Below are 20,796 nucleotides of genomic sequence, written 5' to 3'. Positions count from 1 at the left end.
ACTGGGTGGTAGTGGTACATGCCTTTAGTCCCAGCACTCAGAGACAGAAGCAGGTAGATCTCCCAGTTCAAAGGCAGCCTGGTCTATGGAGTGAGTTCCAGGACAGCCAGAGCTATGCAGAGTATAATCCTGTCTCAAAAAGCCAGAAAACCGTGCTGGGCATGGTGGTGCACACCTTTAATCCCAGCACTCCGGAGGCAGAGGCAGGCAGATTTCTGAGTTCGAGGCCAGCCTGGTCTACACAGAGAAACCCTGTCTCGAAAACAAACAAACAAACAAACACCCAGAAAACCCAAGAAACAAATAACCAAAAAAAGAAAGAAAGAAAGAAAGAAAGAAAGAAAGAGAAAGAAAGAAAGAAAGAAAGAGGTGGGGGAGAGAATGAATATCTAGGGCTAGGAGATTGCGCAGTGTGTAGAGGTGCCTGCCACGCTGAGTTCAATCTCCCTGGACCCACATTTCAAAGAGAAAAGCTAAACATTGTGATGTGTTTGTATTCCCAGGACTAGGGAGGAACAGACGGGCAGGTCCCTGGGGTTTGCTGCCCAAATCAGGGAGCAAACAAACAAACAACAATGAAAACCACAGAGCATGTATGTGTACACACACAGGAATACTGGTATCTTAGGCCTACAGCCCCATACTTGGGAGGTGGAGTCAGGAAGAGCAAGAGTTTAAGGTTGGCCCTGGGCACACAGCAAGTCTGGGTCCAGTCTGAGCTCCACAGGATCAATTCTCAAAAACAAAAATGGAAGCCAGTCTTGGTTTATAAAGTTCAAGAGTGGCCTCAGCTTTGTTGAGTTCCAGCCTAGCACAGGCTGAGTTAAACTTTATATCAAATGGAACAAAAAGCTCAGAAAGGCTGCAGCTGTGGCTCAGCTGACAGAGTCCCTGCTCAGGCTCTTCCAGGAAGCTCTGGGTTCCATCCCAGCACTGGGAGGCGGAGGCAGGAAGACAGTGAGTTCAAGGTCATGCTCAGCTACATAGAGAGCTTGAGGCCAACCTGGGTTTCATGGAACAAAGTTTTTGAGAGGATAATATTTGAGGATTAAATAAAGTGTATAGATGGTCCTTATGACATCTAGCTTTTAAATTAAATTATTTTATGCATGGGTGTTTTTCCTGCATGTACCTCTGTGCACAGCATGTGTGCCTAGTGCCTGGGGAGGCCAGAGCAAGATGTCAGATACTCTGGGACTGGAGCTATAGATAGGTGTGAGCTGCTATGTGGGTGCTGAGAATCAAACCCCAGTCCTCTGGAAAGGCAGTCAGTGCCCTTAACAACTGAAAAATCTCTCCAGCCAGTATATTTGATTTTTAAGACAGACTCTCACTATGTAGTATCTTGGTTGGCCACAGAGATATCTCTATGTACATAAGTAAATCTTAAAAGAAGAAAAAACATCCATTCCTTCCTGCTGTGCTGTTTCCTCCACAGCATTTGGAATCAAGTTTCCCACTCTGCCTTGCCCCATGTCTGGCTGCCACTTGCAGCTATCTACAATGTGGGCTTTTCAACCCCCTAACACTATATAAGAGAGAAAAAAAGATAGAGAAAGAAAAGAGATCCCTGAATAAAGTCAAGGGTAGGAAAGGGGGTGACATTTTCTTTAGACTACATCCTACTGATTAGGAGCATCAAGTTTCTTGGGGCAAGTTTGATCTTCACCATCAGGACATCTAACTTTTTCTTCCTGTTTTTATTTCTTCTATCCGCACAACTACTTAACAAACAAGGACCAACAACAACCAACCAACAACTCACTTTGCCTCTTGGGGACCTAGCATTGATATACCTCTTAAAAAAACAACAACAAAACATCCAGAATTCCAAACATCATGCAATTGAAAAATTTGCAGCTAGCAAAATCATGCCCCTGCTAGAGCACAAAGCTAATCATAGCTGCTGGGGACAGTCTGAAGAGGCCCCGTATCCCACTCCTGGGATTAAAACAAAGTCATGGGACTGGTGAGATGGTTCAGCGGTTAAGAGCGCCAACTGCTCTTCCAAAGGTCCTGAATTCAAATCTAGCAACCACATGGTGGATCACAACCACCTGTAATGAGATCTGATGCCCTCTTTTGGTGTGTCTGAAGTCAGCTACAATGTACTTACATATAATAAATAAATATAGTTTTAAAAGTTTTTTTTTGTTTTTGTTTGTTTGTTTGGTTGGTTTTTGGTTTTTTTAGAGACAGGGTTTCTCAGTATAGCCCTGAACTCACTTTGTAGACCAAGCTGGCCTCAAACTCAGAAACCCGCCTGCCTCTGCCTCCCGAGTGCTGGGATTGAAGGTGTGTGCCACCACACCCGGCTTTTAAATTGTTAAAAACAAAAACATATTTTTAGATTTTTTTTTTTTCTTATTCACTTTATATCCAGTTCACTGTCCCACTCCGAGTCACTCCTCACCACAGGCCTGTGGGGTTTTGTTTTGTTGTTTTTTTTTTCAAAATTAGTAAAATTTATTTCTTGGTTTTGATTTTTCTTAAAAACAGGGTTTCACTATGTAGTCCTGAAACGTACTCTACAGACCAGAATGGCTTCAAACACAGAGATCACTGTGCCTGTCTAAAGTTAATAAATCTTTAAAAAACAAATAAAATGCTGAACTCGTGGCAATCTCTTATGGTCAGGCTTACGTTTTTTAAAGAAATCAAAATTGCAAAATTTCTCACTTCCCTAGGTTCTAGCCCTGAGTTCTCTTTATAAGCCAACATAATTCATTCTTGGGGAAGTCGGTGGATGGGGTTCGAAACAGGGTTTCTCTGTGTAGCCCTGGCTGGCCTGGAGCTCCATCTGCCTCTGCCCCTGCCTCAGGGGTGCTGGGATTAATGGCGTGCGCCACCACGCCCGGCTCTAAGAATTCATTCTTATCCTAAAGTTCACAGGTGCTTTGTTACTTTACAAGGGAATTTCAGTGTAGCCATCCCAGTAGCTGTCTTATGAGAATTGCAACGTGAAAACCCCATCCTAAAGTCTTACTCTGCTTAAATGTGTAAGAAGAATAAACTGGGGCTGGTGAGATGGCTCAGTGGGTAAGAGCACCCGACTGCTCTTCCAAAGGTCCTAAGTTCAAATCCCAGCAACCACATGGTGGCTCACAACCATCCGTAATGAGATCTGACTCCCTCTTCTGGAGTGTCTACAGTGTACTTACACATAATAAATAAATAAATAAAATAAAAAATTAAAAAAAAAAAAAAGAAGAATAAACTGTAATGTCAATCCCTAGATGGCATGAGCCAGCGCCTGCAAAGATGGTACTATCTTGAGTCTCATTCTTCACCTCACAGATTATCTCTCCAGTGACCGTGAAACTTGAATGTGTTTGTGTGTGTCGGGGGTGTCCCTGACAGTCATCCTCAGAATTAGTGTTATCGTGCTAGTTGCAGGGATTCATTGGCTGATCCTTGTTGACTGACAGTAGGGATGTCCAATCAAAGTACAATGAGAGACACCTTTGTAATTTCTATCTAAAGCTGGCATGTACAATGAGGTCCTGTCCAGCCATGGAAATAATTTGAGAAGACATTAGCACATTCCACCACCCCAAAGCAACCACTCTAAATATATGTGGACCTTCCAGATGGGGGGTTACAGGAAACAGTCAGAGAGGGTCTCAAGCCTGGGAAATGACCTAGACTCAAAATTCAAAGTAGAGCTGGTTGTAGTAGGAGAGGGCTGTTTTCTCAGCTACTCTGGAAATTGAGTCCATTCTAGGCTATGTAGTGAGACCTTTTCTCCTAACAAACTGGCCAGCAAGATGACTTAGTGGGTATATGGGTGCTTGCTGTCAAGGGCGATCACCTGTGTTTGACAACAACAACCTAGATGGTAGAAGAAGAGAATCAGTTCTTACTAGTTCTTTGGCCTCCACACCATGGACTGCCACATACACATAATGTATATATATGTATATGTTTTTTTTTCAAGACAGGGTTTCTCTGTATAGCCCTGACTGTCCTGAAATTCACTCTGTAGACCAGGCTGGCTTCGAACTCAGAAATCCGCCTGCCTCTGCCTCCCAAGTGCTGGGACTAAAGGCATGTGCCACCACCGCCCGGCATAAATATATTTTAAAATATTTATTTATTTTATATATGTTAGTGCGCTGTCGCTGTCTTCAGACACTCCAGAAGAGGGTATCAGATTCCAAAACAGATGTCTGTGTGCTGTGGTTGCTGGAAATTGAATTTAGGACTTTTGAAAGAGAGTCAGTGCTCTTAATCATTGAGCCATCTCTCCAGCCCCTGGAATTTTTTTTCACGAGGTCAGCACAGTTGCAGAGTTTGTCTTCTGACTTTCACATATCCACTGTGTTAGCATGTATGCTTACACTCACACAATTTAAAAAATGTATAAAACAACATTGAGAGATAGCTCCGTATTGTGGCTGCTACTGCTGGGATATTCCCTACTTTGTTCTCAGAGGGGATTTTCTGTATTTTTGTTTGTTTGTTTTGTTGTTGTTGTTTTGTCATTGTTTTTCTTTTTCCTCTTCCTATTTCATTTCAAAAAAGGTTGGAAGAATGACTGTGCAACTTGGAAAAATTGAGGGTGGGAATGGAGGGGGGATTAAGAAACAAACAAACAAAAGTTGCTGAAATGTGAAAACAAAAGGTGCAGCTTTGCTTTCTCTTTTCTGAAGTAGTTGCAGAATTGGCTGTGCACCTGAAAGAATTCTGAGTGGATGAGGAAGCACTGGGGAGGTGAGGAGCACCAGAAAAAGGGAGAACAGAAAGGCTCAGTCCCGGTGACTGAGCAAGAGATTGGGAGTTCTCCAAGGAAGAAAGAGAAAAAGAACCTGGGCTGAAGAGCAGTAGGATCAGAGAGAATGCTGGAGGACAAGCTGATGAAACAGCCCGTTTAGAGAGAAAGGGTTAATCTCAAATCAACCGCACCACCAGAGTTAGAGAAGGGGCAGTCAGGGGTTAAGGAATGACCATCAGCTTTCCCAGTAGCACATGCCTGTGAATGCTGTGGAGCAAAGTTATAATGTCTTATAGAAATAATAGATCTAAGGTGGTTTAAAGAGTCCATGATTTTATATGGGATGCACTCTCCTTATGTGAAACAAATTCTAAATAACTGAGCTACTCAAAATAGAATTATTCCCAAAAGCTGGAAGGGATTGGTAATGGCTGTCCTAGAGACTGGTCTGCAGTTGCAATGGTTAATATGGTGGAGGGAAGAAACTGTGACTATTAGACAGTGAAATAGAGTGAGGGAAATGAATGTGGTAAAAGACCAGTTGTACAGATTCAATTTGATGATGTTACTATAGAATAATGTCACTTAGTGGCTTTATGAAAAAGCTTAGGAAAAAGTTGATGATTCAGGGAAAAGTCTACCTTGTTTACAAAGATTATACCTGGCTCTGGAGAAGTCTTCACTGTTTTTGTTGTTGTTGTTGGGTTTTTTTTTTTGTTTTGTTTTTTTACAAAGATTAGTCTCAGCTATGAACAAAGATGTATCAGACCCTGATACAAGATGGGTTTTTACAGAGACTTTGGCATATGAAAATGCAAATACCGAATGTAAAAAATGTATTAGTCTATTAAAGGCTTGGGCAGCACAATGTATGAATGGATAAAGGATATGACTGATATTGGTTTTAATATGTGCCATGTGAATATCATAGTTGGAGCTATAGTTAGAGGTCTCAGATCTCAAAATTCCTGGTGTTTCAATTGCAGGAAATACAGTAATTTGCAAAAAGACTATGACCAAGCAACTAAAGGTCTCAGATCTCAAAATGCTTGGTGCTTTAGTTGTGGGAAATTTGGTCATATGCAACAAAATTGTGAACAAGGAATCTCTAAGGTTTTTCTAAATATGAACAAGAAAGAAGACCTAAGCTTTCAGGGGTGTGCAGGTGATGTGGCAAGTGTTCCCATTGGACTGATGAATATGTCCAAGAGAGTTAGTCAATGCAGTTTCATACAGGGAGAAACAGCTTTGGGGGCCTGGCTTGAGGCCCTGCAGCAAAAAGTGTGAGCCGTTTGCCTCTTGTCAACCAGGAAATCACAAGCAGGCAGAAAAAAACAAAAAACCGTCAACTAAGTATTGCAGATCAAATGTATGCTACTGAAGGCAACGCTGCTCTAGGCTTGGTCATAGATAAACATCTGACACTATCCTCTCCCCAAAATCAATGTTATAAAATACCTACTGGAGTTTATGGTCTTTTGCCCATAGGGTAGTAGAGATGATCTTGGGAAGGAGTGGATTGACTTCCCAAGGATGCACTGTGGAGCTGGAGAGATGGCTCAGCGGTTTGGAACACTGACTGTTCTTCCAGAGGTTCTGAGTTCAATTCCCAGCAACCACATGGTGACTTACAGCCATCTGTAAAGTGATCAGATGCCCTCTACTGGTGTGTCTGAAGACAGCTACAATGTACTTATATACATAAAATAAATAAATAATTTTTTAAGGAAAAAAAAAAGGATGCGTTGTGCATCCAGGAATTATAGATGAAGATTATGAAGATGTCAAAGGAGAAATGACCATTATGGCCTATGTGAAAAGAGAGCTGCAGTTTAACACAGGGGATAATATTGCTCAGCTGCTACTGTTTCCCTACATCAAAGGCAAAGCTGTGCCTGTGGAAAGAACAAAGGGTTTCAAAGTCCTAGAAAATGTGCGTCCTTGCAAACAATAGTTAGTGATCAGAGACCAGAATTGAAATTGCAAGTAAATGATATTGAAATAGAAGACTTGGTGGATACAGGAGCTGATCATCTCACAAAAACTTTGTAATTCAGAATTGCAACTTCAAAAGTTTTACCCAGTTCCTTTTTGTTTGTTTTTTTGTTTGTTTTGTTTTTTGAGACAGGGTTTCTCTGTGTAACCCTGGCTGTCCTAGAACTCACTTTGTAGACCAGGCTGGCCTCAAACTCAGAAATCCACCTGCCTCTGCCTCCCAAGTGCTGGGATTAAAGGTGTGCGCCACCACCGCCCGGCTTTATACCCAGTTCTTTTTTTTTTTAAATTAATTTATTATTATATGTAAGTACACTGTAGCTGTCTTCAGACACACCAGAGGAGGGCGTCAGATCTCATTACAGATGGTTGTGAGCCACCATGTGGTTGCTAGGATTTGAACTCAGGACCATGTGGTTGTCAGGATTTGAACTCAGGATCTTCAGAAGAGCAGTCAGAGTTCTTAAACACTGAGCCATTTCTCCAGCCCTATACCCAGTTCTTAAAAATTGGAGAGCTATCTCAGGTAAAACAAAGTGTGTGATGGGTTAAATGTGTGGGACTGGAAGGCCAAACAGAAAAGTTAAGACATTATGTGGTGTTGGAGAGATGGCTCACTGGCTAAGAGCACTGACTGTTCTTCCTAGAATTTCTGAGTTCAATTCTCAGCCACCACGTAGTGGCTCACAACCATCTATAATGAGATCTGATGCCCTCTTCTGGTATGTCTGAACACAGAGACTGTGTACTCACACACATTAAATAAATAAATAAAATCTTTTTTTAAAAAAGAAGACATTATGCGGTTGACATATCCACAGATATAAGGGGAAGGGATCTTTTACAACAGTGGGACACTGAGATTAACATTCCTGCAATCCCATGATGAAATAAGGGCTGACATGGTAGATGCTCCTGGAGAAGATATTGATATATGTCATCAAAAACCAATCCAGGCTGTGCCTGTGCCAATTGTCCAACACAGGACATGATAGAGACTGAGTTTCCAATTTATAATGGGGGTGGTACTAAAGTACCAAGGGCTCTACCCTTAAAACAGTTGACTGACAAACCTGTGTGGGTAGATCAGTGGCCCTTACCTAAGGAAAAATTACAGGCAATTGAACAGTTGGTACAAGAGCAGCTGGAGTCTCAACATATAGAAGAGTCTACCAACCCATGGAATCCCCCTGTATTTGTTACAAAAAAGAAATCATGGGAAAGGATAATGTGAACAGACTGAAGAGCAGTGAATAGGGTAAGCCAATCAATGGGTCTGTTACAGCCTGGGAGTCCTTTACTTTCTTTATTACCTAAGTCATGGCCTGTGATAGTAATTGATTTAATTTTTTTTTAACTATCTTCTTGCAAATGCAGGATAGGGAAATGTATGTATTCACAGTACCTTCCCATAATAATGCTCAACCTATAAAAAGATATGAGTGGAAAGTTTTCCCACAAGGAATGTTACATATTCCTATGTCAATATTTTATGTAACAACTGCTAGAAATAATTTGTAGGCAATTTCCTCAACCCATTATTTATCATTACATGGATAATATTTTGTTGGCTGATTATGTTGCAGATACTTTATTTATTTATTTGTTTGTTTGTTTGTTTGTTTTTCGAGACAGGGTTTCTCTGTATAGCCCTGGCTGTCCTGGAACTCACTCTGAGGCCAGGCTGGCTTCGAACTCAGAAATCTGCCTGCCTCTGCCTCCCAAGTGCTGGGACTAAAGGCGTGTTCCACCACCACCTAGCACCAATTTTCATTGGTTATCCATAGTCACATAATCTCAGCAGGTATTACAATTTCTGCCAGGTCTGTTCCCAACAATTGACATAGTCTTATTCTATCTACCCTGCTACAATAAGCAATCAGAAATTGAAACTATCCATTACATATCGCTCATATTCAGTCTCATACATGCTTGCCAGTTCTATTAGCACAAGGAAGTGAAGAGATTGGCTAATTATTAATAGGAAATGTATTAAAAGCCTCAAATTTGCCGGGTGGTGGTATTGCTTGCCTTTAGTCCCAGCACTTGGGAGGCAGAGGCAGGCGGATTTCTGAGTTCGAGGCCAGCCTGGTCTACAAAGTGAGTTCCAGGACAGCCAGGGCTATACAGAGAAACCCTGTCTCTAAAAACAAACAAACAAACAAAAAACAAAAAACAAAAGAAAAAGAAAAAAGAAGCCTCAAATTTTTATGAAAACCACCATGTTAACATCAAAAAGGTTTAAGGAAAAAAATTGTGTATCACTTAGCAACAAGCCAAAAAATTTATAAGAAAATGTCCTGCTTGTTCTTTGTACAACCAAACTCTATTACCTTTGAGAAGTAACCGTAGGGGTACCAAAAGAAATGAAATATAGAAGATGGTTGTGTTTCATTTTGCAGAATTTGGAAAACTAAAGTTTGGACACCATACCATTGCTACATACTCGGGATTTCAACGGGCGGCTGCTTTGTGTTCTGCAAAGGCTTGTTCTGTAATTGTCCTGGAAGCAATGGCTACTTATGGGTATACCTGTGCAAATCAAGAGTGGCAATGCCGTGCATCGGTTTCCAGTAAGGTGAAGTCATTTTTTGCATATTATAATATAGAGCACACTGCAGGTATACCACACAATCCTACAGGGCAAGCAGTTGTAGAAAGTTCTAATCATACCTTAAAAGAAATGCTTACAAAAGAAAAAGGAAGAATAGAGACTCCTAGAGATAGGGATAGATTAAATAGTGCTGTGTTAACTTTAAATTTCCTGAGTGTTAATGAGCAAGGAACAACAGCAGCCATGAGACTCTGGGCTATAGAAGAGCTGGAATTAGATCAGTCTATATACTCTAAGGATGTGTCAACATCAGACTGGAAGGGAAAGTTTTGCCTTTGGGATGCAGAATGTTTGTATCCATAGGCAACGAAAAGCTCTGGATACCATCAAAACTGACAAAGACTACAGCTGAGCAGGAGAGATTCCTGAAAACCTTGGCCACTGCTTTGAAAAGTGCTTGTTTCATTGAAAATGCCTCTGTTTAAAGTTACCTGTTACACACAGCCTAATTCATGGGTTAAAACAGAAAGGGAGAAAAGTAGAGAGAATTTTGGAACTTTGGTTTCTTAAAAACAAAACAAAACAAAACAGAAATATAAGAATTAAATTTTTTGTTTTAATGCTGGGTGCGGGATATGGATTGCTTCACATTGTCCACAGCAGCTGACTATGATTTGCCTCGTGCTGTTTCTGTGAGTGCATGATGTATGGAATTCTGGGGACTTTTTAGAGGGTATATAAATGCTAGGGCCTGAGAGCTAGTGTGGGTGGTTGGGGGGTTGTTGGTTGCTGTTGTTGTTCGTTATGGTTTGCTAAGTAGTCGGGTGCAAAGAAGAAATAAGAAGATGAAGTTAAATATCCTGATGACGAAAATCAAACTTGCTTCAAGAAACTTACGCCCTCTTTCCTACCCCTAACTTTATTCAGGAATTTTTTCCTTTCCTCTTTATCCTTTTTTTCTCTTGTCTTGTGGGCAGAAAAGTGGTGGAGAAGGGTGGAAGAAAGAAGAACTTACAAAGTAGCCAAAGACAGGCACCTCCTAGAGGAAGGATCTGTGACAGACTCTGACTGTGGAAGAGGCCAAGTCCATGGGGTCTCTTTCAAAGGGATGTGTTCTAGCCACTGATAGATAAAACTCAAGAGATTGGAGGGACCAAGTAGCCAGAAACCATTCCTTTCCGTTTGTTGAAGAAAACAGGTCTGGTTTCTCCAATGCTTACTCTAAGCTGTGCTTCCCACAGATGACACTGCTGGGTTTGGCAGAAGACAGTCTGAGTTCCTTCCCCTGATATTTGCTGCATTTCAGAAAGCTTTCGCTTTAGGTCTGGACTTAAAAATAAACCTGTGAGGGCTGGAGAGATGGCTCAGAGGTTAAGAGCACTGTCTGCTCTAACAGAGGTCCTGAGTTCAAATCCCAGTTCAACTCTCATCCATCATGAGATCTGGTGCCCTCTTCTGGCCTGCAGGCATACATGTAGGCAGAATGCTGTATACATAAAACAATAAACCTTAAAAACAACAACGACAACAACAACAAAACCAAAGCCAAAAGCCTGTGAACTGGGCATAGTGGCACACACCATTAATCCTAACCGTATGGAGTCAGAGGTGGGAGAATCTCTGTGATTCCAGGCCAGTCTGGTGTACATAGTGTGTCTCTGTTTCAAAACAAACAAGCAATATCAGAACAACAGCTACACAAACAGCCTGGACATGTAGGGGAACAATGAGGTTCCCATCTGTGTGTGAGGGGCCTGGAATTAAAGGCTTTTCTTTTCACCCAGAGCTCAATAACTCCTCTTGTCCTTACCAGGCTACAGGAGCAGAGAAGCAGCGAATAGGAAGATAGGCTAATTGGAGACAGACTTTGTATATATTCTTGCTACATTTTATGTCTCCTCTTCACATCCCTCCTAGGACGATTAGTCCAAACATCTCTTGCAAGCTGTATCCTTAAGTATTTTATGAAGTCTCTAATACTTAGAAACTCTTTAGGAAATAGACATCTGATTTTGTGACTTTTTTTTTTTTCCAGTGCTGAGGATTGAACTCAGCATTTGGATGTAATAGTCAAGTACTCGTCCACTGAAACAGGACTCAGTCCCTCACTGGGGGATTCAAGGCAGGAGGTTTATATCTGAGCCACACCCCAGCCCCTCACTGGGGAGTTCTAGGCAGAGGCTCTACCTCTGAGCCACACATACACCCATTCTCTCACTGGGGGATTAAACGTTACATCCTTAACCTTTTCTGTTTTTGAGACAGGGACTCTCCATGTAGTCCTGGCTATCCTGGAGCTGTTTACATAGATCAGGCTGGCCTCAAACTCACAGAACACTACCTTCTATTCACAAGGACTCAGTGCTGCCTCTTCCTAGGTCCCAGGACATAACTACCTTCTAGACCCATTCTGGGGGTGTCAAATTAGAAAAGCCTGTCAGGGGTGCCGTTTTGTTCATGGGGATAATAGACATGGACTCTCCCAAGTCCCTTTGCCCCAAATTTCTCAATAACCCCGGGCATTGGTGTTCTGGGGGCTTTGACTTCCCTGCAACTAGTGAACCATAGAACCTAGGGAGTCGGAAGCAAAACAAACTGACCCAGTCCTCAGCTGTGGCTTTAACTGGCTTTTCCTTGAGTGGTTCTCCAGAACTGATGGAGGAAGCAATTTTGATCTTATGACCATTATAGGCAGATTGTCTTCGGTACTGGGGTTTAGGGAGGAAAAAAGAGTAACCTATATTGAAAAATGTTTAAAAACCAAAATAGTAATCCCAGTTTTCCATTTTTGAGCTGTAGTCTTGGGGAAGCCACTCAATCTCTTTGGACCTCAGTGTCTATGGTAACAATCCTTAACCGGCAGTCCCTCCTCTCATGGATAAGAGGTTTGCAGACAAGTCAAATTTCCAGGCGTTGTTTTTAGGGAAGGGAATGCTCCCGAGGCCGGGGCTCGGGAGTGGAGACCGACTGGGAAGAGGGAGGCGCCTGCGTAGTGGACACCTCACGGTCTACCGCCTCGCCCAGCCCCTCTCTGCAGCAGGGAATTGCAGGCATCGCTCCACCTATCGCAGTTCAGCTAACTGACAGGGCTTCTTTCTCCTTCCTTCTCTACGGATCGTCGCCCTTTTGCCCGCCCCCCACAACCGCCCCTTCGAGGGCGGAAGTATGACGCTTCCGGCGAATCGGCAGAGCCTTGCGAAGAGCAATCTCCTCACCCATTGGTCTTCTTTTCCCGAAGTTCCGCCTCCTTCGGCCTCTTACATCCCGCCCTACTGGCGCGGAGCTGGTAGTCCATCCAATTAGCGTTGGTCTCGGCCGTTCAGGGGGCGGTCCCAGAGTGTGTCATCGAACTCCCCCGTCTCTAGGGCAACGCCCCCTGCCTCCCTGCTCCGAACGGAAATAGCCCGGTACTGCACCAATCATCACCTGGTGTCTTTACTATTTAGCCAATCAGAGAGAGAGGAGGGCGGGCGTTCTATTGTGAGCGGCAGGGCTCTCAGCTAACAAGTGGCGTACGTTCCCGGATGACAATCCGTAGGGGCGGGTCTGAGGCGGGGCGTCGGCCTGCAGCCAGCCCGCCGCTAGCCCGCCCTCCCCCGGCCGGCTCCTCGGCGCCGTCTGGGGTCCTTTCCGCCCGGTGCCGCCAGCCAGCCCCGCGCCCGTTCGGCCAGGCTTGGAGCCGAGCCCTCCGCCATCATGCCGGCTGTATCCAAAGGCGATGGCATGCGTGGGCTCGCCGTGTTCATCTCCGACATCCGGAACTGTGAGCTCATGACCGGGGCCCGGGGGTCACGCGGCGACCGGGCGGAGGGAGCAGGGAAGCGCGGGGGTGTCCTCCCGGGAAGGACCAGGATGGCGCGGGCGGACGTGGCGGGAGGAGGTGGAGGGAATAGGGCAACGGGTTAGGTAGGTCATTCAGTGCCATCTCGAGCCTAGATGGAGGAAATCAGGGACGCAGAAGAGATGGGAGGCGGGCAACCACCTAGGGCCAGGGGCCAGAAGTTGGGGAACTGCCCAGGAACCAGAGATGATATAATTGGGGACAGCAGAAAGACCAGATATAATAAAGTGGGAAGACAGCAGAGGGACTCGAGATGATAAAGTGTGTGTGTGTGTGTGGGGGGGGGGGGGGATCAGGGTAACCAGAGATGATGAAGTGGGGAGATACCAGAGGAATCAGAAATAGAAATGGGGTGACAGCAGAAGGATAGAGAAGATAAGGTGGGGGACAGCAGAGGGATCAGTGATGGAAGTGGGGAAACTGCAGAGGAAGCAGAGATGATAGGGTAGGAACAACACCATAGGGCCCCCAGATGATAAGGTGAGGACATAGCAGAGAAACTAGAGATGATAAGGTTGGGGGGACAGCAGAAGGACCAGAGATGAAGAGGTAAGGGACAGAGGACCAGAGGATGATGTATGAAAAGACTCTACATGGAAGATTGTGTAAAAGACATGGAAGGCACCAGGTGTACTTGTGCAGGCCTTTAATCCTACTACCTCTGAGACACAGGTAGGCTGATGATCTCTGTGAGTCCATGACAGCCAGGGTTACACAGAGAGACCCTGTCTGAAACAGCTAACGTCCCCCTAATCCCCCACCCCCAAACAAGGACAGCATTGAAGAGGCTACATGTAAAAAATAAGGGACTATAGTATAAAGTCTTGGGGAACCTAAGATACCAGCAGGCTCTGGGAAGGTATCACAGAGTGAGTGTTTATGATGGAAGCAAGGTATCTTAATGCTCTGTGAGAAGAGCTCTATCAAGCTGGGGGAGGGGAAGTTTGTACCCTGAGGAAGGGAACAAGGCAGGCCTGGATCCAAGCCTTTTTTGGCTTATTACAGCAATATGAGGACCATAGTCCCTTCTAGGAAGGGTTGTAACAATGGCCTGGCCTGGCTGCTGGTCAGCTCTCAACTCCAGGGAGTAGATGCTCTGTGTGGAGCTGTCAGGACCCTTCAGAGGGTCCATGAGTAGATGTGGTCAGCCAGAGCTGGCTTTGTGTTACAGAACTCTGTCACTGGGTGACCTTGAACGAGGGACCTCACCTCTCAGTTTATTCCTGTCAGGAGAGGCTGCTGATGGCTTCTTAATGAGGGGTGGCTGGGCTGATGTGGGGTGAGGTCCTAGGCCAGGTCCTTGTAGCTGCTGTTGGCATTGGCTAACATCTAAAGAAGGACTCCTCCAAGCTGCTCGGGGGCGGGGGGGGGGGGATGTTGAGTTCAGTAGGTGTCAGCAAAAGGACAGTGGGAAGCTGTGTGCTCCCTTACCTGGGAGATGCTTCAGACCCGGTGAAAAGAGGCGGAGCTAGGAAGGGTTGTAGACTTTGGCATGGGTATCTGTTAAAAATGGGTGTGGTTTATCTGTTAACTACTGATGGGTGACCCTCTGCACCCCACTTAGTCCCTTTGGCTACCTCCATTTCTAATAGGATGTCACCCGCGGAGATAAGATGACTTGTTTATATGATGAATACTATTTGATTCCTCCTGTATAAAAGTCCCTATTTGAGACACTGGGCTTACAGCTCTGTAGAATTGCTAGCCTTGGAGCTGGGGCTGGTGTCCAGCAGTAGAGCATATGTGCCCAGCATCTCAGTGAAGGGCTGAGGGCATAGCTTGATGATAGAGCATCTACCTAGGATGAACAAGGTCCTGGGTTCCATCCCTAGCACCACAAAGACAAAACCAAAACAAAACAAAAAAACCCCAAAACTTCATGTTGTTTGGGCATCTGTTCCTTAAGAGAGATAGAGTAGCAGAAGGGAACACAGGCTGGTCTGCCATGGCTGGCCCTGTGGACAGTATCAGGACTGGAAAGGTCGTAAGTCCTGGGTGTGAGAGGAGCAGGGTCCATGCAGGGAGGTAAAGTGTTCAGAGGTGTTGCAGTTGGAGCATGCTTAGGCCAAGTACATGCAAGCATTGTACCTGAGTGAGGACTGAGGAGACATGGAGGCTGAAGGGCTCTGAGCACCACTGTAGCTTTTCCGTGGCTAAACTGAGAGCTATAGGATGCTTTTGAGCAGAGGCAGGAGGTGATTCACTGGATTCCTCTAGAACCAGGCATGGTGGGGCTGAAAGGAGGCTGGTGAGTCTCAGGTTAGCTTAGACAAGACCATGCATCAAGGAGAAAGTCTAAACTGTTGAATGATTGCTCTGTCTGCAGTGTGAAGTTAGGATGGCAGTGGGGAACCAAAGCAACGGTAGCACAGACCTCTAGGGCAAGTGTGAGAACAGGACTGCTCAGATGGGAGCAGAAGCAAGGGGCTGGAGTTGCACACTGTCAGAGTAGCATTTGGAAGGCCACAGCACCAGGATGGTGAGTTTAAGGACAGTCTGGGCGCCATAGCAAGACTTGGCTCAAAAAAACAAAACAAAACAGAAACCAACCCCAAGGGGGCTGGAGAGGTGGCTCAGCAGTTAAAAATACTTGCAGAGAACCAACGTTTGGTTCCCACATCAGTTGGCTTAGAAATGCCTGTAACTCTAGCTCTGTGGGACTTCACACCGTCTTATGGTCTCCAAGGGCATGCACATTCACATACTTAGTCCTACACATGAATAATCCAAACGAAATAAAGGGATTGGTCAGGCTTTAGGGCAGTTTTGAAGGATTGGCAAAGAGAATTTCTGTTGGGTTTGGGGAAGGAAAGGTACCGCGCTGTAGGACCCTAGAGAAGAGCCGGGGGAGATGATACCTCTGGCAGGGCAGGGCTGTCCTCACAGATGAGGACAGCTGTCTTTGTGGCTTGATACAAGTCAGGCAAGAAATGCAAACAGAACCCCGACTAGAGCGCAGGCCTGTCATGCCAGCTATTCCAGAGACTGAGACAGGGGGACTTCAAGTCCACAGTCAGCCTGGGCCTGACTGCATAGCTCAGGAGGTAGAGACACTTGCTGCCAACCTGACATGGGTTCAGATCCTGGAATCGCATGGTGGAAGGAGAGAACCGACTCCTACAGTTGTCCTCTGACTGCTACAAGCATACCATGGTATTTGCACCCACACACATGCATACATATATGTAATAAATATATTAATAACAATTTTAAAAAACCACCTTGTGTTATAGAGAAGTTCAAAACCAGCTCGAGCAACTTAAAATGAGAAGTAGGGCCTGAGCCAAGTAGTGGTGGTGCACACATTTAATCACAGCACTGAGGCAGAGACAGGCAGATCTGTGAGTATAAGGCCAGCCTTGTTTACAGAGCCAGTTCCAGGACCAAGGTGACTACACATAGAAACCCTGTAGGGTCTAGAGGATAGTGTAGTAGGTGAGTCCACTGGCTGCTCCTCCAGAGAATCTGGCTTTGATTCCCAGTATCGAATGGCAGCTCACAGCCATCTGCAACTTAAGTTCCAGGGGACACCATCTGGCCTCAGTAGGTACTGCACACACAGACACACACGCAGGTAAAACACCCCATACACATACATATACCAGCAGTGTTAGCACACGCCTTTAGTCCCAGCACTTGGATGGCAGAGGCAGGCAGATGTCTGTGAGTTTGAGACCAGCCAGGTCTACATAATGAGTTCCAGGACAGCCAAGGCTATGTAATGAGACCCTGTCTCAAAAAAAAAAAAAAAGAGGCTAAAAAGAGGCTAGTGCGTAGTTGAAAGGTAGAGTGCGTTTCTAGACTGTTGACTCCAGGGTTCCATCTCCAAAGAACCAGACCTGATGGTGGCTCACTCTTGTCATCACTGAAGCAAGACGATTTCTTTCTTTCTTTTTTTTTCCTGTGGGTTTTTTTTTTTTTTTTTTTTTGAGACAGGGTTTCTCTGTATAGCCCTGGCTGTCCTGGAACTCACTCTGTAGACCAGGCTGGCCTCGAACTCAGAAATCCGCCTGCCTCTGCCTCCCAAGTGCTGGGATTAAAGACGTGCGCCACCACCGCCCAGTGGACGATTTCTTCCTTCCTTCCTTCCTTTCTTCTCTCTCTCTCTCTCTCTCTCTCTCTCTCTCTCTCTCTCTCTCTCTCTCTCTCTCTCTTCACACACACATACAGAGGTTTCTCTGTGTAGTCCTGTCTATCCTGGAACTTACTTTGTAGAGTAGGCTGGCCTCAAACTCACTGAGATCTGCCAGGCAGGACAATTTTAACTTTGAAGTCAGCCTAAGCAACACAGAGAAAACTTGTCTCAAAACAAACAGAACCATGACAGGGCTGGCCAGGTGGCTCAGTGGATAAAGGTGCTTGCTGCCACGCCTGAGGGTCTGAATTTTATCCTGGGGACCCACATGGTAGGAGAGAACTGTCTTCTCACCACCACACTTGTGCTTACACATACATAATGCAGATAATAAATTTAAAAAGGTAGAAATGGATAGAACTTTCTCAAGTGAGAACAGCCAATCTCGGATTCTATGTGGATGGCATGTTACCAGAGGCTGGACCACAGAGGAAGCCAGAGAAGAGTGGGGCTTTGAGGTCAGCGCTGGGAGGGGGTGGGGAGCCACTGCTCGTTGCTCAGGAGTCGGGGCTTTTGTGAAAGAGAATATTCTGGGATCAGATGCGGATGCTGAGTGCACAGTTCTGTAAATACAGAAGCTAAGAGAGTTTCACAGTGTGCAGCTTTTTGCTTGTTTGTGTTTTGTTTTTCTAGACAGGATTTTTCTGTGAAGCTCTGGCTGTCCTGGAACTTGCTCTGCAGATGAGACTGACCTCGAACTCAGAGATCTGCCTGTCTTTGCTTCCTGAGTGCTGAGATTTTTTTTTTTAAGAGTTATTTATTTTATGTATGTGAGTACACTGTAACTGTACAGATGGCTGTGAGCCTTCATGTGGTTGTTGGGAATTGAATTTTTAGGACCTCTGCTCGCTCTGGTCAACCCTGCTCTCTCCAGCCCAAAGATTTATTTATTATACATAAGTACACTTTAGCTGACTTCAGACACACCAGAAGAGGGCATCAGATCTCATTACGGGTGGTTGTGAGCCACCATGTGGTTGCTGGGATTTGAACTCAGGACCTTCAAAATAGCAGTCAGTGCTCTTAACCGCTGAGCCATCTTGCCAGCCTGAGAGCTGAGATTAAAGGCCTGCACCACCACAACCCAGCTGTATACAGCCACAGTATACAGCTTTTAACTAAGATATGTTGTTATTGTTGTTTTGAAACAGGGTTTCTCTGTGTATCCCTGGCTGTCCTGGAATTTGACCTTGCAGAATAGGCTGACCTCAAACTCCCAGAGATCTTCCTGCCTCAGCCTTCTAAGTTCTGGGATTAAAGGTGTGTGCCACCATTGCCTGGCTAGTATTCTTTTTATTACCAACTTCAAAATTCTAGTCGAAATACTTTTTGACATTATTATTTCAATTCATCTATCCTTTCACTCAGTTCTAAATACTCCATAGGCATCCTAGGTCAGATTATCAGACACTAAAATCTGCATGCATCATCTGAAATACACACCTCCCCACCTGCCTGCAGTGGCCCATTGTAGGAGAAATTCACTGTAGACATTGCTTCATATAAATTTTATCTCTTGCTTTTTACACTTGAGCTTAGCCAAAAGGCTGAGAAGCGATATCTCTTGCTTTTTAACTGACGTTTTTCTTAGCTTTTGGTTTTCTTTTTTCTTTTCTTTTCTTTTTTTTTTTAAGATTTATTTATTATACATAAGTACACTATAGCTGACTTCAGACACACCAGAAGAGGGCGTCAGATCTCATTACGGATGACTGTGAGCCACTATGTGGTTGCTGGGATTTGAATTCAGGACCTTCGGAAGAGCAGTCAGTACTCTTAACCATTAAGCCATCTCTCCAGCCCCAGCTTTTGGTTTTCTAAGACAGGGATTCATTTACTAATCATAACTGGCTTTGAACTTATTACGTAGATAAAGATGACTTTCAACATCTGACCTCCCTGCCTCTACCTCCCAAGTACTGAGATGATAGGTTTGTGATTTATATTTTAGTATTTATTTATTTATTTATTTCATACTAAAATACATGTGCAACAGTGTTAGCCCAGTAGGGGAGAGATTTGTGAGGCGCTGTCTGGGCTCTGCTTCAAAACACAGTCGGATGTAGAGGTATGGATGAGTCAAGCCATGGGTGGTGCAAAGGTCCTGAGGTTAGGAAGTTGTGGGTAGAGGTCAGGCTGCTCTTTGTCCTGAGAGCATGCAGGGGTGCAGGGGTGCAGGTAGAACTATGGACAAGGAGAGAATAGAGTCAGGTTTGGGAGGGAGGAAGCCCTCTGGGAGCCTGTGGGGCACAGCAGGCAGGCCTGAGTAGGAAGCTCAGATTCTGAGGATAACAGCTGATGAGCCTGGGCTCTGTGAAGGCATGGTGCTCCCTCCCTGAGCAGGGAAGCCTTATCAGAGGGAGCTGCAGGCTGGGGCTGTCTCCTATCTCAAGCCCTGTGCCTCTGGAGCAGGTCCATGAAGAAGACCTTGGGGTTAGAGTGCTGACTCCCTCTGCCTACAGCCACAGCAGAGGAAGAAGTGCATCCTGCCCCATGTTAGATCCACATTCAATGCAAGCCTATCTCCAACCAAACAAAGTAGGGCTTGTGAGACCTAAAGGCACTTGCCGGGCAAGCCTGGAGACCAGAGTTCAATTCTAGTCCTCATAAATGTGAAGGAGAGAACACATACACACTCACAACTGTCCTGGTTCCAGTGCCTCACATGGCCATATTTTGGATCAGGACAGTCAGTCTCATGGCAGTCCAGGGTGTGGAAGCAATGGCTGATGGGCGTTGGTCAGGGTTCACAGGTGTAGGGGTCAGGCCTCTGCACTTTCTCCACGGATGCACACAGGGTCCTCCAGGGCAGGGCCAGGCTGGCCCAGATTCTCTTGAGGTAATTACAGACGCACCCTGATGCTGATGCTCCTGTAACCGCTTACAGAGGTTGTCACCCCCACGGACCTCTGAGCCGGAAGCTTCATGCTGGAGTAGGTCTCCGTCATGAAGGAAGCTAACCTCGGGCAGCCGCTCCTGGGGAGATGGTCTCACTCCTGACTCTTAGTAGGCTTGAGCGCAGATCCCTTCTGCTCTCCATCTTGTCAGCTGCCTGCCTGCCCCCTGCAAGCCTTTCTGTCTGCTGCTTCCATTGCCCCACCTCTGCCCCTCACAGGAGGCTTCCTCCCCTGTTCAGTCCCAGTCTCCCCAAGCCTTGCCTCTGTTCAAACACTCACTGTTGTCCTCATCTGCCTCTCCACCAAACCAGCGCCCTGCAGTGCAGGAGTGGCTCATTCCCACGCCCACTCAAGAAAGCCCTCCATGCCATGTGTCACTTGAGAGGGAGAGCCAGGCAGGTCTTTTATGGGTTCAAGGCTAGCCTCCTTTACGTAGTGAGTTATTCCAGGACAACCAAGACTACATAGCTTTGAGGGCTAACTCCATCCCATGGACCATTTCAAAGAAGGAAGGAAGGAAGGAAGGAAGGAAGGAAGGAAGGAAGGAAGGAAGGAAGGAAGGAAGGAAGGGAAAGAAAGAGAGAGAGAGAGAGAAAGAAAGAAAGAAAGAAAGAAAGAAAGAAAGAAAGAGGGAAGAATCCATCCCTGTATGAACGAGAG

General features: G+C 45.4%; 2 protein-coding genes across 4 annotated transcripts in view; one reads left to right on the top strand and one right to left on the bottom strand.

The window, feature by feature from the left end:
• Tsks (testis-specific serine kinase substrate) overlaps positions 1-12,834 on the bottom strand; it is a 28,570-nt gene extending 15,736 nt beyond the window's left edge. The window contains exon 1 of the mRNA XM_006540793.4: positions 12,479-12,834. Coding sequence (XP_006540856.1) covers positions 12,479-12,558 — 80 coding nt within the window. The 5' untranslated portion in view covers positions 12,559-12,834. The remainder of the gene's footprint in view (positions 1-12,478) is intronic.
• Ap2a1 (adaptor-related protein complex 2, alpha 1 subunit) overlaps positions 12,816-20,796 on the top strand; it is a 29,118-nt gene continuing 21,137 nt past the window's right edge. For 2 of the 3 annotated variants that reach the window (NM_001077264.1, NM_007458.2), the window contains exon 1: positions 12,816-13,026. In NM_001077264.1, the coding sequence (NP_001070732.1) occupies positions 12,960-13,026 (67 nt within the window). In that variant the 5' untranslated portion in view covers positions 12,816-12,959. Of the gene's footprint in view, positions 13,027-13,467; positions 13,777-20,796 lie in introns of those variants that run through there. The other variant, XM_006540569.4, reaches the window with a different exon arrangement.

Source organism: Mus musculus, chromosome 7 (assembly GCF_000001635.26).
Source record: "Mus musculus strain C57BL/6J chromosome 7, GRCm38.p6 C57BL/6J".
NCBI classification, from domain to species: Eukaryota; Metazoa; Chordata; class Mammalia; order Rodentia; family Muridae; genus Mus; species Mus musculus.
Note: the sequence above shows the minus strand (reverse complement) of the source record. Positions and strands in the feature narration are given on the sequence as shown.